General features: G+C 42.3%; 3 protein-coding genes and 1 pseudogene across 4 annotated transcripts in view; 1 reads left to right on the plus strand and 3 right to left on the minus strand.

Annotated features, from left to right (window-relative positions):
- LOC122870116 (serine/threonine-protein kinase DCLK2-like) overlaps positions 1 to 731 on the minus strand; it is a 36,961-nt gene extending 36,230 nt beyond the window's left edge. Inside the window, exon 1 of one of the 2 annotated variants that reach the window (XM_044183914.1) lies at positions 429 to 731. The gene's annotated coding sequence lies outside the window, so the exon portion shown is untranslated. The remainder of the gene's footprint in view (positions 1 to 428) is intronic. The other variant, XM_044183913.1, reaches the window with a different exon arrangement.
- Positions 1 to 19,443, plus strand: part of LOC122870258 (low affinity immunoglobulin gamma Fc region receptor III-like) — a 1,099,642-nt gene that overhangs the window by 360,006 nt on the left and 720,193 nt on the right. The gene's annotated exons all lie outside the window — the stretch shown is intronic.
- LOC122870092 lies at positions 3,330 to 19,198 on the minus strand (annotated as a pseudogene).
- LOC122870190 (formin-like protein 5) lies at positions 11,441 to 14,319 on the minus strand. The gene is made up of 2 exons (XM_044184152.1): positions 14,185 to 14,319; positions 11,441 to 13,735 (listed from the first exon to the last, which is right to left on the minus strand). The coding sequence occupies exon 2, from the start codon at positions 13,379 to 13,381 to the stop codon at positions 12,242 to 12,244; it is 1,140 nt and encodes a 379-aa protein (XP_044040087.1). The 5' UTR covers positions 13,382 to 13,735; positions 14,185 to 14,319; the 3' UTR covers positions 11,441 to 12,241.

Genomic DNA, 19,443 nt, shown 5'->3' on the forward strand with positions numbered 1-19,443 from the left:
GATAGATCTCCCATCCTGATATATGCAAAACTGGCACATTCAGCCTCTCTCCTGGTGCAGAAAGAGTTCCATTGATTTCAGTCATTTAAGGATACTGATCACAGGCTTGCATTCAATTAAGATTACATTTTGACAGACTTGTCTTCCTTTGGGAATCATCATGCTTCCCATAGCTTTTGCATGCACAGTGTGAATGTATTCCATTGATTTCCAGTCATATTAAATTTAGCTGAAGCCAGAAGCCAAAAAATAGCTTGTACATCAAATGATTATTAAACCTGTGCGGCTGTGCTGTCTCTCTCTTGATCTGATAAACGAATTTACTTTATCCATCTATCCGCCCAAACACTGCTAAGCTGTGCTGACAGCGCCATTCAAACACACACACACACACACACACACACACACACTGAGAGGGAGGCACCTACCAATAATGCCGTGAAACCGGTTTGTTGCTATGGAGGCTTTCTGCTCTTCCCCCGGTGCCGTGTTCCGGTGGATCCGGCTGCTCCAGGCGGACTGAACCGCTACGACCGAGACGACCCGGTCCAGGCCGGTCCGCTAACCCGGGTTTCAGGGATGCAGCGGCGGCAGGTTACACCGGCGAGATGCACGGAGACAGGCGGCGGACAGTAGCATGGCCGCTGCAGCAGAGGGAGGAGAGACCGGCTGAACACCCCCTCCCTTCCCGTCCCCTCTCCTCTCATCCGCGGCTGTACGTGATGACAACGTACCACCCTCTCTCTCTCTCTCTCTCTCGGTCTTTGTCTAGCTCGCTCCACCATTATCTCTCTCTTTCTGTCTTTTGTCTGGCTCTCTCTGAAATTCAAATTAGTTTTAGTTTCACGACTGTTGCAGCCAAGCTACATAATCAAATCACTCATTATGCAACCCTACAAACATACAATAGCATTAAAGACATGTTAAAGATAATATTTTTTTTACTAAATTGACTAAAATTAATGGAAAATTAGCTTAAAGGGACAGTTCACCCCAAAATCAAAAATGCATATTTTTCCTCTCACCTGTAGTGCTATTTATCCATCTAGATGATTTTGGGGTGAGTTGCAGAGTTTTGGAGATATCGGCCAAAGAGATGTCTGCATTTTTTTTTTTTTTAAATAATGGGACTACATGGCGGGTGCACGGTGGCAGGTGAATGGTTGTCTGTCCTTGTCTGTGTCTGTGTTAGCCCTGCGACGAGTTGGCCACTGTCCAGGGTGTACCCTGCCTAAGGCCCAAAGTCACTGGGATAGGCTCCAGTCACCCGCACCCCTTAGAAAATGGATGGATGGATGGATGGGACTACATGGCACATTTTTGTTTGTCTTTCTTTCTCTTTCTTTTCCTGTGCATATCCCTACACATTCGCTTTTCCTTTTCTGTGATTATGAACTTGTGAAAATTAAAAGTTAACTCTAATCCTATAACCACCATTGCTATTATTACTGCAACTATCCCTATGCACCAGTACTGCTACTTCTACTTGTGTTAGTACTACTTATACTGTACTGCTGTTACTTTTGGCACTACTAATGCTACCACCACTGGTACCAACAGTTGCAACATCAGCATTAATAATAATAAAAGACATATTTTTTACAAAAGGTTACAAAGCAGACTTGTAAAACGACTAAAAGCCAAAACTAATAAATAAAAGATGATAAATTACTATAATTACTGAAGTAATAAATAATTCTCCTCCATTAGTGAGCTAAATAGTTGATGAGGCTGTGGTGGGCGTGGCTAAACGTTTGTTAAGGGCGTGGCTGTAGATATTACTACTTATGTAACTATTGTCAATTTAACTTTTAGCTGCAGATAGCATCGGTATTGTGATTATGATTAGCAACAATACAGATCTAATATCAATTGCACAGTAAGTAAAATTAAACAACATTGACAGTGCTCAATAATTAAAAAAATGTTTAAACAATAATAAGAAAAGGTGATGGCAAAACAAGGGAATTTTATGGATATAGCCTAGCAAATTCATTACAAGTAAATTCAATGTGCTTCACATTAAAGCAATAGTTTGTTCTGGTAAACACACTTTCGCTTTCTTGTTAGATGATTAGATACCACTTTCATGTCTGGGCGTTAAATATGAAGCTTGAGTCAGGAGACAATTAGCATAGCTTAGCATAAATACTGGAAACAGGCCAAGAAATAGCCAGGCTAGCTGTTTCCCCCTGTTTCCAGCCTTTGTGCTAAGCTAAGCTAATGTTTCCTGGCTGTAGCTTGATTTTTACGGGATAGACATGACAGTGGTATTGGTCTTCTCATCAAACTTTTGGCAAGAAAACAAATAAGTGTGTCAAACTATTCCTTTAAAATACATTTGCAAACACCCACGCAGCCAAAGACAGCAAGGAACCCACAGACATAAAACACAGACACACACAAACAATAACTAATTATTTACCTGAGAAAATAGAAAAGTCTTGTGTTTTGTTTTTTTTTTTGAAAGTGGAAAACAGTTGTGACTGATCTCAGGTCATCAGGCGGTTTGTTCCAGACCAAAGAAACAAAAGGCACCCTCATCACATCTGGATTTAGAAAACCACCACATAACGAGCTGAGAGGTCTGAGGAAGGAAACTACAGGTACAGAAACTCTCTCACAGTACTGCTCGTGTAGTGAGGTGTATGATGACACATTTGTGTCACTCATCTGCACATGGCACATAGTATCATTACAAGCTTTCTGTTTGTGCCTTCTTGATTTGTGTATTTTAAACTCCATAACCAACGGGCACCTATCAAATCTTAACTTCACTCAGCGATTATGTTTCACGTGTATCGCACCTGCATCCTCTTCTCTTTCTTCTTTTGTAGAATTATTATTGTGACACATGGATGAAGAGGCCCCACCCTCTCTCAGTGTGTCTGGTGGCGACAGCTGGGACCCGAGGCAGCCAGACTGCCCCGCCCTTTACTGTCAGCCAAATCAGTGAACCATTCATCCAAATATGACAAGGTGGACAAGCCATTATGTTCTTGCACACATGAAGCAATACAGATAATACTGTCTGTTGCACGTCAAAGACAAGTATATTAACTCACTAAAACAATATTTGAATTCAAGCAAAAATTAAAAAATTCCTTTCAAATTTCACAGGGTGTTAAAAAAGGTTTGGAGGTGTTATTTATTGTAGTGTATTTATATAGTTTTATGAAAGTTTTCTTCATATCTGTGAATAAAGACAAAGTAGGAAACAAAAGATAATTGAAAAGTTGTTTAGTTTAAATATAACGAAACATGTCAGTCCTTCAGCATAGAGAAGAAAAATGGTCATAGCCCCCCCCCAAAAAAACCCACACTGTTTATATTTTCATTTCCTGTAAGTTTATTTATAACATTCATTAGAAATAAGTTGATTCACACAATAAGAATTCTTGAAATATCTATGAAAACAAGTGTTTTTTACTAAATCCAGTAAACTGTAGCACCAAAGAAGCCAAACACACTGTTAAAAGAATAGTTCGACATTTTGGGAAAACCGCTTATTTGCTTTTTCTTGCCGAGATTTAAATGGGAAGATTGATATCACTTTCATGTCTGTATGGTAAATATGAAGCTACATCCAGCAGGCGGTTAGCTTAGCTTAGTTACGTTTCAGCAAGATTTCACTAAGTAAAAATAAAGCACCACAGCAACCAAACATATTGTTTAGCTGCGTTTCACAATAAGATTCCACTAAGTAAAAAATAAAGCACCACAGCAATCAAACATATTGTTTAACTAAGTTTTCACAATAAGATTCCACTAAGTAAAAATAAAGCACCACAGCAATCAAACATATTGTTTAACTAAGTTTTCACAATAAGATTCCACTAAGTAAAAATAAAGCACCACAGCAATCAAACATATTGTTTAGCTAAGTTTTCACAATAAGATTCCACTAAGTAAAAATAAAGCACCACAGCAACCAAACATATTGTTTAGCTGTGTTTCAAACAAACTAAGTTTTCACAATAAGATTCCACTAAGTAAAAATAAAGCACCACAGCAATCAAACATCTTGTTTAACTAAGTTTTCACAATAAGATTCCACAAAGTAAAAATAAAGCACCACAGCAATCAAACATATTGTTTAGCTAAGTTTTCACAATAAGATTCCACTAAGTAAAAATAAAGCACCACAGCAACCAAACATATTGTTTAGCTGCATTTCACAATAAGATTCCACTAAGTAAAAATAAAGCACCACAGCAATCAAACATCTTGTTTAACTAAGTTTTCACAATAAGATTCCACTAAGTAAAAATAAAGCACCACAGCAACCAAACATATTGTTTAGCTGCGTTTCACAATAAGATTCCACTAAGTAAAAATAAAGCACCACAGCAATCAAACATCTTGTTTAACTAAGTTTTCACAATAAGATTCCACTAAGTAAAAATAAAGCACCACAGCAATCAAACATATTGTTTAACTAAGTTTTCACAATAAGATTCCACTAAGTAAAAATAAAGCACCACAGCAATCAAACATATTGTTTAACTAAGTTTTCACAATAAGATTCCACTAAGTAAAAATAAAGCACCACAGCAATCAAAAATATTGTTTAACTAAGTTTTCACAATAAGATTCCACTAAGTAAAAATAAAGCACCACAGCAATCAAACATATTATTTAGCTAAGTTTTCACAATAAGATTCCACTAAGTAAAAATAAAGCACCACAGCAATCAAACATCTTGTTTAACTAAGTTTTCACAATAAGATTCCACTAAGTAAAAATAAAGCACCACAGCAATCAAACATATTGTTTAACTAAGTTTTCACAATAAGATTCCACTAAGTAACATTAACTGTTATTCGATGTAAAGCTGGACGGATGTTTTCTGACATATGAGCTGCTCTTTCAGGATAAGCTGCCAATGAAATACAAGTGCTGTAACTTAATCGAAACAAACAAAGTAAAAGCACCAAGTTACACATCACAATTGTTAAAACGTGAAAAAAAAAAAACATTTAAAAAGCCAAAAACATACAGCTGCCCACTCCTACAAGTTTCTGCTGTGCTTGTCAGAGTTATTTCAAGTTATTTAGAATATCACTAAACTGGTACCACTTGACAAACTAACAAAGCACACAAACACTTACAAGAACAGTCCAAAACATTTAAAACAGAATTAGATTGTATTAAGCTGCCAAGAGTCTGGCAGGAACTAGGAAGAACAGATTATGTTTAATGCTGCACTGCATTCCTGGATTCCTGACTTTCTACTCACTGTAAACATAAAAAACAACCATATCAGTCAAAGTTCGCAGTCAGTAGTTATGGTAAAGTCACCTAAACCCATGATGTCAAATATACATGGCTGCCCACACAGTCAGTGGTAAATAAATATTACTTTTACAAGACGGTGCGCTTTTTTTTTTAATTACTTCAAAGGTTGACTTTCAGTATGGCATGCTTTCAAATAGTGCTGCAAATAATTATTTAAATTTCAATTTGACTGATTCTTTTGTTGATTGTTTGATTAGTCAACAAAATATCAGAAAATGTAAAAAAAAAAAATAAAACATATTGTTTAGCTACGTTTTCACAATAAGATTCCACTAAGTAACATTAACTGGTATTCAATGAAAAGCTGGACAGATGTTTTCTGACATATGAGCTGCTCTTTCAGGATAAGCTGCCAATGGAATACAAGTGCTGTGACTTAATCGAAACAAACAAAGTAAAAAAAGTAAAAAGTTACACATCACAATTGTTAAAACGTGAAAAAAAACATTTAAAAAGCCAAAAACATACAGCTGCCCTTTTTTTTAAATTACTTCAAAGGTTGACTTTCAGTATGGCATGCTTTCAAATAGTGCTGCAAATAATTGTTTAAATTTTAATTTGACTGATTCTTTTGTTGATTGTTTGATTAGTCAACAAAATATCAGAAAATGTAAAAAAAAATAATAATAAAAAAATTACAAATTCCCATTACAGTTCCCCTGAAATGTCAATGGTATAATTCTCACACTGGAGACGCTGGAGGAAGCAAATGTTTGGTATTTTTGCTTAAAAAATGACTAAACACTTAATGGAGTATCAAAATAGTTGCAGATACATTTTCTTCCAATCAACTACTTGATTAATCAACAAATTGTTTCAGCTATACTTTTAAATAAATATACATTCCAATACAGTAAAATTTGTTCAAACCGCTAGGATGCAAATTATATAATAGTTAGTTGGTGAAATCTGGGAGTCTAGAACTTCAATCTTATATAGTGTTACAGACCGTGGGACATTCTTACACTACAAATACAACAGTAGTTTTGACTTTTTATGGGAAATAATGGGTTAAATCTGATAAAATGAGGCAGAAGATTGAGTGTGAAGTTCAACAGCAGGATAGAGGGGCGCATTAAACGTTGTTTTGAAGGTATGGAGGCGGATTCGACTGTCGGAGGAAACTCTGTAGAAGGACAGAGTGCCAGCCGGCCAATCCAGATACACTCCCAGCCGACTGGAGCGCCATCCGAGTGAAGACACATCTACTTTCTTGTTGTCATGCAAAACATAATAACCATCATTAGTGCAAACCAGACACCAAGACTTGTCATTGTGTCCCATCTTGAAATCATCCGTTTTCCCTTCCTTATCAGCTCCTCTGTATGAGACTCCAACGCTTAAGGGTCCGAACACCTCGACCTCCCAGTAGCAGCGCTCTGTTAGACCCTGTTCACTCAACACCTGTTGGCAGTGATTGAACCTTTCTAGGTGATCGGGATATGGCTGCTCCTCCTCCACCCAGGTCACCTTTCTGTTCCCTTCAGAGAGACGGAGGTTCTTGTGGGCTGTGTTGTGGACCAAAGTGAGCTCACAGGCATCTGGAGGTAAGAAAACACTTTAATCCATTTTTTTTAGCAAAGCTAGCAAAACCACAGGCTGCTAAATACAACCGTATTACCAAGCATTAAAGGAAAGTTTCACATTTACAGTTTGTTAACCAGTTCACCATTCCCACCAGCAAATATACAGATACTTACATTTCTTGAAGCCTGGTTCCATCCTGTGACTTCCACCATGTTCAGTGCTGTGGAGAAAAATACCTGAGTGTAAAAACCTTTTCAAATTTTTTGAATTTATTCAGATAATAAGGTACCCGTGACTTCAGATTAGTGGTAAGACTGCAAAATGAGGTTAAATGCAAGCTGTAACTAGAATGTATTGTTGCAGGAAAGTCAGTAATGTAGTATTCTATAATTACTTCAGTTTGCTGAGCTTGTATTTTGGACCATCCCTCAGCTTTGAGAGCAGCTGCTCTCCTGAGTCTCTTGGATTGTTGTAGCTCAGGTCCAGCTCTATCAAATGGGAGGGGTTGGACTGTAGAGCTGAGGCCAGATGAGCACAGCCTTTCTCTGTGACCAGACAGCCTGACAACCTGAGAAAACACAGTGTTTGGTATACCAGCAAACAGGTTTAAGATAAGTTTATAAAAAGCGCAGTTTTGCACAGATCTCTAAATGACAGAAAAGATAGCTTAAAATGATGAGCAGCCCTTAAGTGGGATTAGGTACTGTGACTAAAGTAAATTATATTTACTTTAAAGAGTTTGGTGATGGCAGTACAGTGACATAGCCAGAGGCCCAGCTCAGACTGAAAAGTGGAATACATGGAGCAGAACTCTGAGATTGTCTACAAAGGATGAACTCTGCCGAGGGCTCAAAGGGACTTAAGATGTAGTTAGTGAAAAAGGAGATACATAGGTTGGCTTGCCAGTCTGGTTGGTCTTTCTCCAGGTGAAAGAGAACCCAACTATCTTAAACCAAAGTGATTACAATTCATCCTGAGTGGAACATAAATGTTTGTATCAAATTTCATAGCAATCCACACAAACGTTGTTGAGATTCTTTACTTAAAACCATAAGAGGTAGAGGAAATGTCAGGGGATCAACAAAGTAATTAAGATTCATCCTCTAGAGACCATGAATGTTTGCATAAAACGTCATGGCAATCCATCCAATTGTTGTTGAGATATTTCCACTAGCATGGCTAAAGGTAGCAGGAAGATGGTTTTGAACATGCATGCAGTGACATGCATAACTACTGGTTACTAGTTATTAACTGAGTTCTGACACTACAGGAAAAACAGAAGACAATCCTTCTTAAGCACTTTTGAAGGTGATCATTAAGTGTTGCATTTTAATAATTTGTTATTATCCAAAACGAACCTCACTGAGAACAGAGCATCAACCATCTTTTGTTAGTACATGGCAGCACATAGCTAACACATACGCTTTTCAGATTGAAGTAGTACTATAACTTGTCCACCCATTACCATTATCTGTTACTGTACTTTATATTTGCATTAATACCTCAATGTCTCCAGTCTGCAGCATTGACTTGACAGTCCATCACAGAGCAGCTCCACTCCTGAATCTTTCAGGTCATTGTTGCTGAGGTCCAGATCTCTCAGAGCTGAGTAGGAGTACTTGAGAGTAAAGGCCAGGTGCTCAATCCACTGTGCAGTTACTTTGCAGTCTGCTAGCCTGGGGGTGGATGTTGTCATAAAAAAATTTGCATTTTTTTTGCATAGATATATAGATAGAATTGTGGATACAAACTGTTAAAACTATTATGAGATACAAGGGAACAATCCTGCTCTCCTTGGTTGGAACTCATCATACATGTTCATTCAAGGATCAAGGTTATTATTTGTTTAGGCATCAGTATGCTTCAAACGAAGAGCTTGTAGGAACGGAGAACTGATTCTGGAACACCCTCCCCCACATCTTTTCTGACATGGGAACTGGTGGGGCCGTGTCCCACAATCTTTGTAACTTTTCCCGAAACTGACAATCAAACATTCATGGCCATTTTACGCAGCAGTTGGCCAAATGTGCAGAGCTGAGAAAGAAGGCAGGATTGTGCACCATTATCCACATTTGAACGATTACTGCGTTTCAACCTTTTCTATGCCGGGAGACATTTTGCCACGCCATTTGAAACTTTAGCCTTTGGATGAGGTTGGATGACACTTTGTACAAACCAATTTGTTTCAAGCATACCCTGGCCTTACACATTTGTTCTCACCGTTTGGCAGATGACATATATGCTGAATTTACAAGACCACCTTACTTTTAATAAAAAAAATTTATTATTAATGTGTAACAAAATATGTTAAATATTGCAGTGAAATTAAACTTACACAGCCTTTCTGCTGCTCCTCACAGCTGGTATCAGCCTCCTTCTGCCTTCCTCTGATGTGTTGTAACTCTTCAAGTCCAACACATCCAGATCATTCTTCGATACCTGCAGCATGTAGGCCAGCGCAGAGCAGTGCAGGGGGGTCAGTTCGGTTTTGGAACGATCTGACAATTTGAGATATTCCTGAATCTCATCTTTGACTTTGTGATCTCTCATCTCGACCATGGTCTGGAAGAGGTTGATGCAACTGTCTGGAGGAAGGGCCTTCCTTCGGATGGCTTTGAGGTGAGTCAAGATTTTCTTGTCGGTATCTCGGCCTGGGTCTGGTGATGTCAGCAGACCCTGAAGGACTCTACGGTTGGGTTCAACCATGAGGCCAAGGAGGAATCGCAGGAAGAAGTCCAGGTGGCCGTTCTTCTTCTCCAACACTTTGTCAGCTGTCATCTTTAGAAGACCAAGTAAAGTATGTTCTTTGTCCTTCAGATCGAGGAAGTGGCCAAGCTCTTTTGTATTCTTACTTGTGAAACAGTCATAGACAAAAAGAGCTGCAAAGAACTCCTGTATGGTCAGGTGTACAAAGAAAAAGACCTTTTTCTGAGAAAAGGCTTCTTCATCCCTGAGAACTGCATGGTACAAAATCCAGAGTAGATAGATGCTTCTTTTGTGTCAATCCCACAGTCTTCCAGGTCTTCATCATAGAAGATAAGGTTGTTCTTCTGCAGATGGATAAATGCAAGCTTGCCGAGTTTCAGAAGAAATTCCTTGTGTGTCTTCAGAAGTCTCTCTTTGTTTTTCAGTCTTGTTGCCATATTTTCTGCTTCTGCGTTTTGTCTGAGAGAACAGGAAATGTGCCATCATCTCTGTAAGAGTTTGAGGAGTTTCAGCTTTCTCGTCTTCCCCAAAGATCTCCTGAAATAATACGGCAGAAATCCAGCAGAAGATCGGGATCTGGCACATGATGTCGAGACTCTGTGAAGAGCAAATGTGCGAAATGATCCTTTCAGCAAGGCTCAAGTCATGACTAAATCTCCTCCTGAAGTACTCCTCTTTTTGTGGGTCACTGAACCCTCTTATCTCCGTCACCATGTCGATAAACTCTGCAGGGATCTGATTGGCTGCTGCTGGACGGGATGTTATCCAGAGGTTAGCATTAGGAAGAAGGTTACCCTGGATGAGGTTTGCAAGGAGATTACCTACAGATGTTACTTCACTGACAGATGTTACCGGCTTGTTCTCGAAGTCCAGTTGAAGTCTGCTTTCATCCAGACCATCCAGGATCACCAGGACTCTGGCTTTGACGAAATCCTCTGAATCTTTCAGATCGTGGAGCGCAGGGTGAAATTCAGTCAGGAGCTTGTGCAAACTTTTGTTATCTGTACTCAAATTCAGCTCTCGGAAAGCAAGACTGAAAACAAAATCAATGTCCTGGTTGTCTTTCTCCTCGGCCCAGTCAAGAATGAATTTCTGCACAGTAAATGATTTTCCAATGCCTGCAACGCCCTTTGTCAGGACTGTTCTGTGGGGTTTGTCTTGGCCAGGCAGAGGTTTGAAGATGTCACTGAGGTTGACTAATTGTTCAGAAGATTGTGGTTCCAATTTATGTTTAATGTGTCTGGACGCATGTTCTTCATGTGGATCTCCACTCTCTACAGTGGTGATGTAGAGTGCTGTGTAGATGCTGTTCAGAGAACTCTGCTGGTCACCATGACCTTCGTACGTCAAAGTGAATTGGTTTCGCATTGCATTTTTAAGCTTCTTCTTCCCTTTGAAAATGGAGTTTTCCGCTGTAAGAACTGAATGCAGGATTTATTATTCAGATTTGTAAACTGTGAGATCTACCCATTGCCTCAGTTGGCTAAGATGTATGCCATGTACCAATGATTTCCTTTGAATCAAAAGAGTTTGAATAAAACCTGGAACATGACATGCCCCCCCACAAAGTTATACAATCAGAGTTGGAGAGAGACAACATCATTACCAGTTTGTTTACTTGACCTAACGTACTTTTCTAACCAAAAATTCTAATCCCTTTTAATGTCAAGAGAGCCTACCACAAAACTGCAGTAAATTAAAATTATTGAACTTATTGAATCCTGTGATACCCATCATCATGAAGTACTAATCTATTTCTAGCATAACTAGTAGGTATTGGTAATAGTTACTAGTAGCAGTATAAGTAACAAATTAACACTACAAATATTTGTGAAGTATATAGTTGAACTTACACATGTCTTCCTCTGCATCTCTCTGGGGTCTGGTGAAATGCACTGGATCCTCCATACACACTGAACTGCTGGACGGTTCCCTATTCTGCTGTCTATAAGAACAAATTACACATTATTCTTGCCAGATGCACACCACTTCATTGGGAGGATGGGAGCAGCAACATAGCCATGACAGCTAAAACTGTTTATTCTGATGCCATTCACAGTGATACCATCTTCTCTTAGGCTTCCTAAGTCAATGTCCAATTGTACAAAATCATAGACTTGACATTATTTTTCTTGTTGCACCAAGCCTCTCAGACTAAAAGTGTGTTCAGATTGAACACAAAGGAAATTTCGAATGCAGCATGATTGTATATAGTCAATGGAAAGACGGGAGTTGATATGAACAGAGTGTAGACACATCTACATGAGTTAAAAATGTTTTAGTTTGAGCAAAATATTCATGCTTATCCTAAAGCAGATACAGCACATTACAAGTGACTTTACCACTTTCAGTCTTATTATCAGAATCAGAAATATTTTATTGATCCCCGAGGGGAAACTCTTTTGTTACAGCAGCTCACTATCACGTTGTTACGGACAGAACCACCGGAGGCAATGGTAAGGAGACTGAGAGAGTTTATTGCAACACAGAAGTAATACGGAGTGATATGATACTGTCCTTGATCTTACTACTGGCGGAATAGTGTGGGCACTGGGGCGATACACACAGAGGACTGGAGATACACAGGAGCTCAGGAGACTGGAGACAGACAGGAGCCGGGGTTCAGGGTTCCAAGTGGTAGATATCCAAACGTGACGTCGTGGGGGAGTCCGTGGGGTATTCAAAGGTAGGTAGCGTAACTCTGTCCTTCCTATGAACAAGACCGGACACTGACTGAGGTGAGGAGCTGGGTTATATAGGGAGTAGAGTGGCTGATTATGTGCAGGTGTGCGATGGGTGACAGGTGCTGGGAATTAATACTCAGGTGAGGGAGTGCAGAGTGAAGGGGAGCCTGAAGTGCGAAGTGACGGGGAGAGAACAAGACAGACTGTGACAGTACCCCCCCCCTCCACGGCCAGCTCCCAAGGGCCGAAAAGACCCCCCTCTTTCCCCCGACACTGCGGCCTGTCCCTAGGGGCCAAGCCGATCCGGGGAGCTGATCGGAGTCCGGTGTGTCGGGTGGCCGACCTGGAGCCTGGAGAAGGGTTGAGCTGGTCACACAGGGCGGCCGACCAGGAGCTTGGGCCGGGCTGGAGACAGACGCGACCTCGGGCGGACGACCAGGAGCTTGGAGACGGCGGGAGGCCGTCGCGGACTCGGGCGGACGACCAGGAGCTTGGAGACGGCGGGAGGCCGTCGCGGACTCGGGCGGACGACCAGGAGCTTGGAGACGGCGGGAGGCCGTCGCGGACTCGGGCGGACGACCAGGAGTTTGGAGACGGCGGGAGGCCGTCGCGGACTCGGGGAGACGACCAGGAGCTTGGGCCGGGCTGGAGACGGACGCGACCTCGGGCGGACGACCAGGAGCTTGGGCCTCAGGGCTGGAGGCAGGCGGCGGCGGCGGCGGCTGAGTCTCAGGGCTGGAGGCAGGCGGCGGCGGCGGCTGAGTCTCAGGGCTGGAAGCAGGCGGCGGCGGCTGGCAGACAGGTTGGGGATTCGTGGATGACCATAGGTTCGGCGGGCCAAACTCCTGGCAGAATCTCGCCAGGAAGAGGTCCAGAGAATGGAGAACTGCCTCTTCCTTAACCGCCAGGGATCCAGCCCAGTGCAGTGCCGGACCGGCTAGCCGAAGCACCACGAAGGCTACCTGTGTCCGCTCAGACGGGAACTGATCAGGGTGTAACAGGAACGCGAGGCAGCACTTCGTGAGGAACTCTTCGCAATGTTCCACTCTACCGGAGAAAATCCCTGACTGTAGAAACTCGTCCACCGCAATAAAGGGACTAGGGAGGCTGAGGAGATATCGTTTGGCCAACTCACCCAGGTGAAGTAGGGAAGTTGTGGCCGTCATCCTTGTTTTTTGGGGTCCGGTCTTCTGTTACGGACAGAACCACCGGAGGCAATGGTAAGGAGACTGAGAGAGTTTATTGCAACACAGAAGTAATACGGAGTGATATGATACTGTCCTTGATCTTACTACTGGCGGAATAGTGTGGGCACTGGGGCGACACACACAGAGGACTGGAGATACACAGGAGCTCAGGAGACTGGAGACAGACGGGAGCCAGGAGTCGGAGCGACACACTCAGGAGACTGGAGACAGACAGGAGCCGGGGTTCAGGGTTCCAAGTGGTAGATATCCAAACGTGACGTCGTGGGGGAGTCCGTGGGGTATTCAAAGGTAGGTAGCGTAACTCTGTCCTTCCTATGAACGAGACCGGACACTGACTGAGGTGAGGAGCTGGGTTATATAGGGAGTAGAGTGGCTGATTATGTGCAGGTGTGCGATGGGTGACAGGTGCTGGGAATTAATACTCAGGTGAGGGAGTGCAGAGTGAAGGGGAGCCTGAAGTGCGAAGTGACGGGGAGAGAACAAGACAGACTGTGACACACGTCAGTGCACACAGGAATAGAAGTACTAGCAAAAAAATATAATACACTATAATACAGGTCAGATAAATTAAGTACCAAGTGGGTATAAGTATAAAATTAAAATAAGTGTGAAGTATAAAGTGAATTTACCGGTTCATGATAATAATACGGTATAAAGTAATAGTGCATGAACTGTCAAGTTAAGTGTAGCTTATTAAGATTATAATGAGATGGAGGATATTGCACAGCAGTAATAGAAGTATGAATCTTTAATAAAATTACCTTGCACTGACATAAAGGTGAGCTGCTGAAACAAAAGAGTGTGGGTGATTAGTGGATGGTGGAGCCTGGCGTATCTGTGACAGTACCCCCCCTCCACGGCCAGCTCCCGAGGGCGGTGGTCGTCCTCCACCACGGGGAGCGGGCTGATCCGGGCGACCGGCCGGAGCCTGGGCAGGTGTGGAGCTGGGAGGCCTCGGATGGACGACCCGGAGACTGGCTTGGCGCAGGGCTGAGGACCTCCGCCGGACGACCCGGGGACTGGCTTGGCGCGGGGCTGAGGACCTCTGGCGGACGACCCGGGGACTGGCCTGGCGAGGAGCTGGGGACCTCAGGTGGACGGCCCGGGGGCTGGACAGGCGAGGAGCTGGGGACCTCGGGCAGATGGCCCGGGGACTGGACAGGCGAGGTGCAGGGGACTTGATAGGGTCGGAGCTGAAATCATGCGTCTTGTGACTCAGTTCAGCCCCATCTGGAGGCCTGGTGGAATGCTTGTGGTACAGGTGGGAGGTCACCGGAGGCCGGCGGTGAAGATGAAGGCTGGGAGCTTTGGGCACCTGGTGGCGAAGACGAAGACGGAGACCCTCTGGAGGTCTGCGGCGAAGGCGGGGGGACCCCCTGGAGGCTTGTCGAACGGACAGGGGCCGCGACGGGACCTCAGGACTGGGGGCCGCGACGGGACCTCAGGACGGGAGCCAGCAACGTGACAGCAGGACAGGAAACCGCGACGGGACAGCAGGACGGGAAACAGGCGTCTGGGCCTCAGGACTGGAAACCGGCGTCTGGTCGGCAGGACTGGGAGCGGGGAGCTGCTGCGATCCCGCAGGGACTGGAGGAGGCTGCTGCGATCCAGCAGGGACTGGAGGAGGCGGCAGCGACCGCGGAGCTGGGACTGGAGGAGGCGGCGACGGAGCAGGCGAGCAGCTGGGAGGCGGAGCTTCGGTGCGGGCAGGTAGTGGGTTGGAAAACGGAAGAGTGGTCGGTAGAGGTGTGGGATGAAGACTGGCTTGCGACTTGACGTTTGGCGGGCCAAACTCCTTCCTGAGGAGCGATATGAAGTGGCCAAAGGATTGTGTGACAGCCTCACCTCTCGACCAGATGTCTGCCGCCCAGTGGAGCGCCGGTCCGTCGAGCCAGGACACCAAGAAGACCACCCTGGATCGCTCGGTGGGGTACTGGTGTGGGTATAGGCCGATGACCAGGGAACACTGCAACAAAAATCCCTCGCAGTCATCTGCTGAGCCAGAGAAGGAAAGGGGTTGAAGGAGTGTCGGAGGAGGCGCTGGTGAGAATGACTGGTGGTGGATGGGTGAGGAGATGTCGCCGGATAACATCCTCCAGGTCCAGGAAGGGGTCATCGGGGAATCTGGCTGTCATCCTTATGGTTAAGTCCGACCTTCTGTTACAGTATAGACAGGCAGGGGACACCAAGATGGACCAGAATGTTCTTTATTGAATGACATCCAGATATAGTGGATGTGGAGAGAGGGAAGTCTGTAGGAGTGAGATCACTGGAGGCAGGCAGGGAGATCGCTGGAGGGAGACAGGAGAAACGCTGGAGACAGGAGAAACGAAGTGTAATGCCGAGTGGTATTGAGAGTCCTAAACTTGAACGAGGTGTGGGTGATTAGTGGATGGTGGAGCCTGGCGTATTTGTGACAGGTCGGAACATGGATCGATCACTCTTCATAGAGACAAAACTGGGAGCTACAGATGCAGTTTTCTTCTGTGAACTCAAAAAAAGAGAGATCTTGAAATATGAATTTATTGACTGTTTGTATGACTCGGTTCCTGGAAGAACAAGAGCTCAGTCCAGTTTTGCAAAGCCTATTCAATTACAGTGCACAAAAGTTCAGTGCATAAAATTACCTTAACATGCTTTAAGGTACAATACATTTCATTTATAGAATATCTTAAAATTACCTTTGTTCCTCTTTAAGATCAAAATTGAGCGGTTGGAACATGGATTGATCACTCTTCAACGAGACGAAACTGGGAGCTACAGATGCAGTTTCCTTCTGTAAACTAAAAGAAAAGATCTTTATAGTGTATAAACTCTATATCTACACAATCATTCATTCAGCAATCAAGAAAAAACACATCTATTACCTTGAAATATTAATTTATTGACTTGTTCATTTGACAGTTTGTATGACTCAGTTCCTGGAAGAACAACAGCTCAGTGCAGTTTTGCAAAGCCTATTCAATTACAGTGCACAAAAGTTCAGATTACTGTTTTAACAACACCAAAGCTGAGTGGCTGGTAAATGGATCCATCGCTCTTCAGAGAGACACAGCTGGGATCTGTTGACTTAGCTGCACTCATCTGTACTTGTATTCATTTGCTGTATTGAACATTTGCTGAGGTTTGGTTTGGTTAACTCATTCAAGTATGTCAGTAGATCTGCTGGATGAAACAGGACATTAATAATAAATTAATGCATTCAACTCCAATATTCTTATCTGGGTGCTAAATCCTCATTTTAAGCTTAAAAGTCCTGAAACAAGACTTCACATACAGTCTAAAGGAAAACGAAAATGTAAGATACACATCATGCATATACTCAGTTGGCAGTTTATAAGGTCCACGTAGCTAAAACTAATCCAGTCTAATACAACAGTCCAGCAATATATCCTATTTTCATTAAGTTTATAATGTTTCTAACTTTTATAGAGTGTCCATGAAAATTGGACACTCTATAAAAGACTGAGAACACGCCTGACTTCTTGCTGAGAATGCTGATGCAGCTCTCACGGCGGTTATACAAGTCTCGTGGTAGCGGCCATAGTATGCCATGCTTCCACAGTAAACCTGGTACAGGTGTGGACCTGTTCCGCAACTGCGGAATAGACAGACAATAGACTGTATTTCAATTTCAATTTAATGCACCACACCGCGAAAAGTTAACAGTTAAGGCTTTGCAGGACTTTCACTAAATGTACTAAAACTTGCTGTATAGTGATAGAGGAAACTAAGCTTTCTGAAGTACTGCAGCAGCATTTTACAAGGTCAAAATGGCGACATCTGCTGCCTTTGGTATTGCACTTGTATGGAAGACCATGATGAAACAGTAAGAATACAAGAATACAAGTCGTGTCACTGCTGACATCAATATTTTGTTCAATAAAGGTTATATCATAAAAACTGACCACTTGTAAACAGACTACAGCTCTGCTTTTATGCAATATGCTTCAAGCGTAACATCACTAGCACACTGTAAACTGACCAGTCAACTTTTTTCTGTGTGCAGAACGTGTGCTCACTTGTTTTTTTGTTAGTGTGTCTTGTTCATACAGTAACTGCCTGTTAATGCTGACCTAAACATTGAATTACCTGATTGACTGCTCACTGCAGGGGCTGTTTGGCTGCTCGAAGGACTCATCAGACGTCAAAGAGGAAGAGTCAGGTCGTTTCCTCTTTTTCTCAGCCATTTCTATTGTGGAACAGTGGACAACTTTCAAAAGGTTTATAGAGGACACAAATGCCTGCTTAACGACAGTATTTAATAAAGGTTATTTTTGTCCAAAGCGAGTGCATTCAACCTCCATATATAGGAACAAGAGCTCGAGTACATCACAGGCCCCAGTCGTATAACAATATATAAAAAAGTTCAAACTAGTTCCGGCTTGACCAACTCGAACAGTAAAATGCTGCTTACACATTAATGCACCAGCAATAATAATTCGATTATATAATAAGCAACTGTATAATAATATAACACTCATTGGGTCATTTTGTGCATTGAGTAGGCCCACTTTTAATACATTCAGGCTTCACCGCCTGCTTACGGACTCCGCAGCCTACTGCTGCGATATTTAATTACATATATTACATTACATTCATTATATTTAGTTTGCGACCAAACAGAAACATGTTTATGTAAAAAAACAACAAAAATGTGTACTGGCTACATTTGTTTCCCCCCAAAACGCACAGACTCCACATTGTCTCGTGTCATTCGTCGTGCGGTTTTCTTTCTGCACCGCCACTTCAAAAGACAGCTCACGAGACCATCTTTGCACGGAAGTAGGGTCCAACCACAGAACTGCAAACGACACGAGCCAGTCAACCTGTATCAGCTGATAGAAGAGAACTCAAAGAAGCATGAATGGATACTTACTTCGGTTTAATAAACACTCCTTTGTGCGTCCCCTTGCTGCAGCACGCGCTAATGGATGACGGGGATTTCCTCAAAAGTTTCACTTTCACTTTTGATGTAAGGCAAGGCCAGTTCATTTGTTTAGCACAAATCAACAACAAGGCAGTTCAAAGTGCTTTACATTAAACATAAAAGGCACCAAGACAAAATGTAAACGCAACATAAGGCTCTATGGAAAAAACATTTAAATACAATTAAAAATAAGATGAGACAGGATTCAGAGAGGTGGGGAGACACGTAGATAGACACTAAATGTCTGTTTTAGGTCAGCAGCAATAATAATCCAGTAGTAATATATATTTTTTAAAAATCTGATTGAGGCTATTCTGCAAAATTAGTACTTTTACTTTTACATTTTTTGCTGATAATATTTCTGCACTTTGACTCAAGGAAAAATTTTGAATGTATTATTATTATTTTTTTTTTTACATGGTGTTATTGCTGCTTTTACTCAAGTGAAAGATCTGAATACTTCTTCCACCACTGGAAGAGTCAGTGAAGTCAAAGTGCAGAACACCGTCTGCAGGGTTTCTTCTTTGCAGAAAACATGTGCAACTGTAGATGATGATGTAGTGGCATCTAGTGCAGAAAGTAAACCCAAGCATAGACACTGCTACGTAGACAATACAAAGCCATATGGTGCCAAGTGACTACACGACTGATTCATTTGAAATTGGACGCTCATATAACATTTCTTTGATTTGATTTTGTTTGTAAGGCACAATGTGAAATGAAGCTAACTTTCAAGAAAATAATAAGTGATGTGATTATTATTTGGCTTAATTTGTTCAGTTCAATTCACATTCAGATTTTTAACACAGCTTCAAGTGACACATCAGGCACAACAGACTTGAGGGTGCATTTTATGTTTTTATTTGTATTTTTTTCTTTAATCAGTTGTAAGACCATGTATTTTTGTTTTTTGTGTGTGTTTAAATAAAACATAAATGTGTTTTTACTGAAGCTAAAGCAAGTAAAGGTAGGAGAACAGACAACCAGTCGTACAAATGGGTTTAAAAATAAGGCGTTTCATAAAGTGTGTGAAAACATTTTTTCCATTTAACAGAATTAAAGTGTTATTAAAAGTTATTTTATTCCACAT

This window comes from Siniperca chuatsi, linkage group LG22, assembly GCF_020085105.1.
Source record: "Siniperca chuatsi isolate FFG_IHB_CAS linkage group LG22, ASM2008510v1, whole genome shotgun sequence".
Taxonomy (NCBI): Eukaryota; Metazoa; Chordata; class Actinopteri; order Centrarchiformes; family Sinipercidae; genus Siniperca; species Siniperca chuatsi.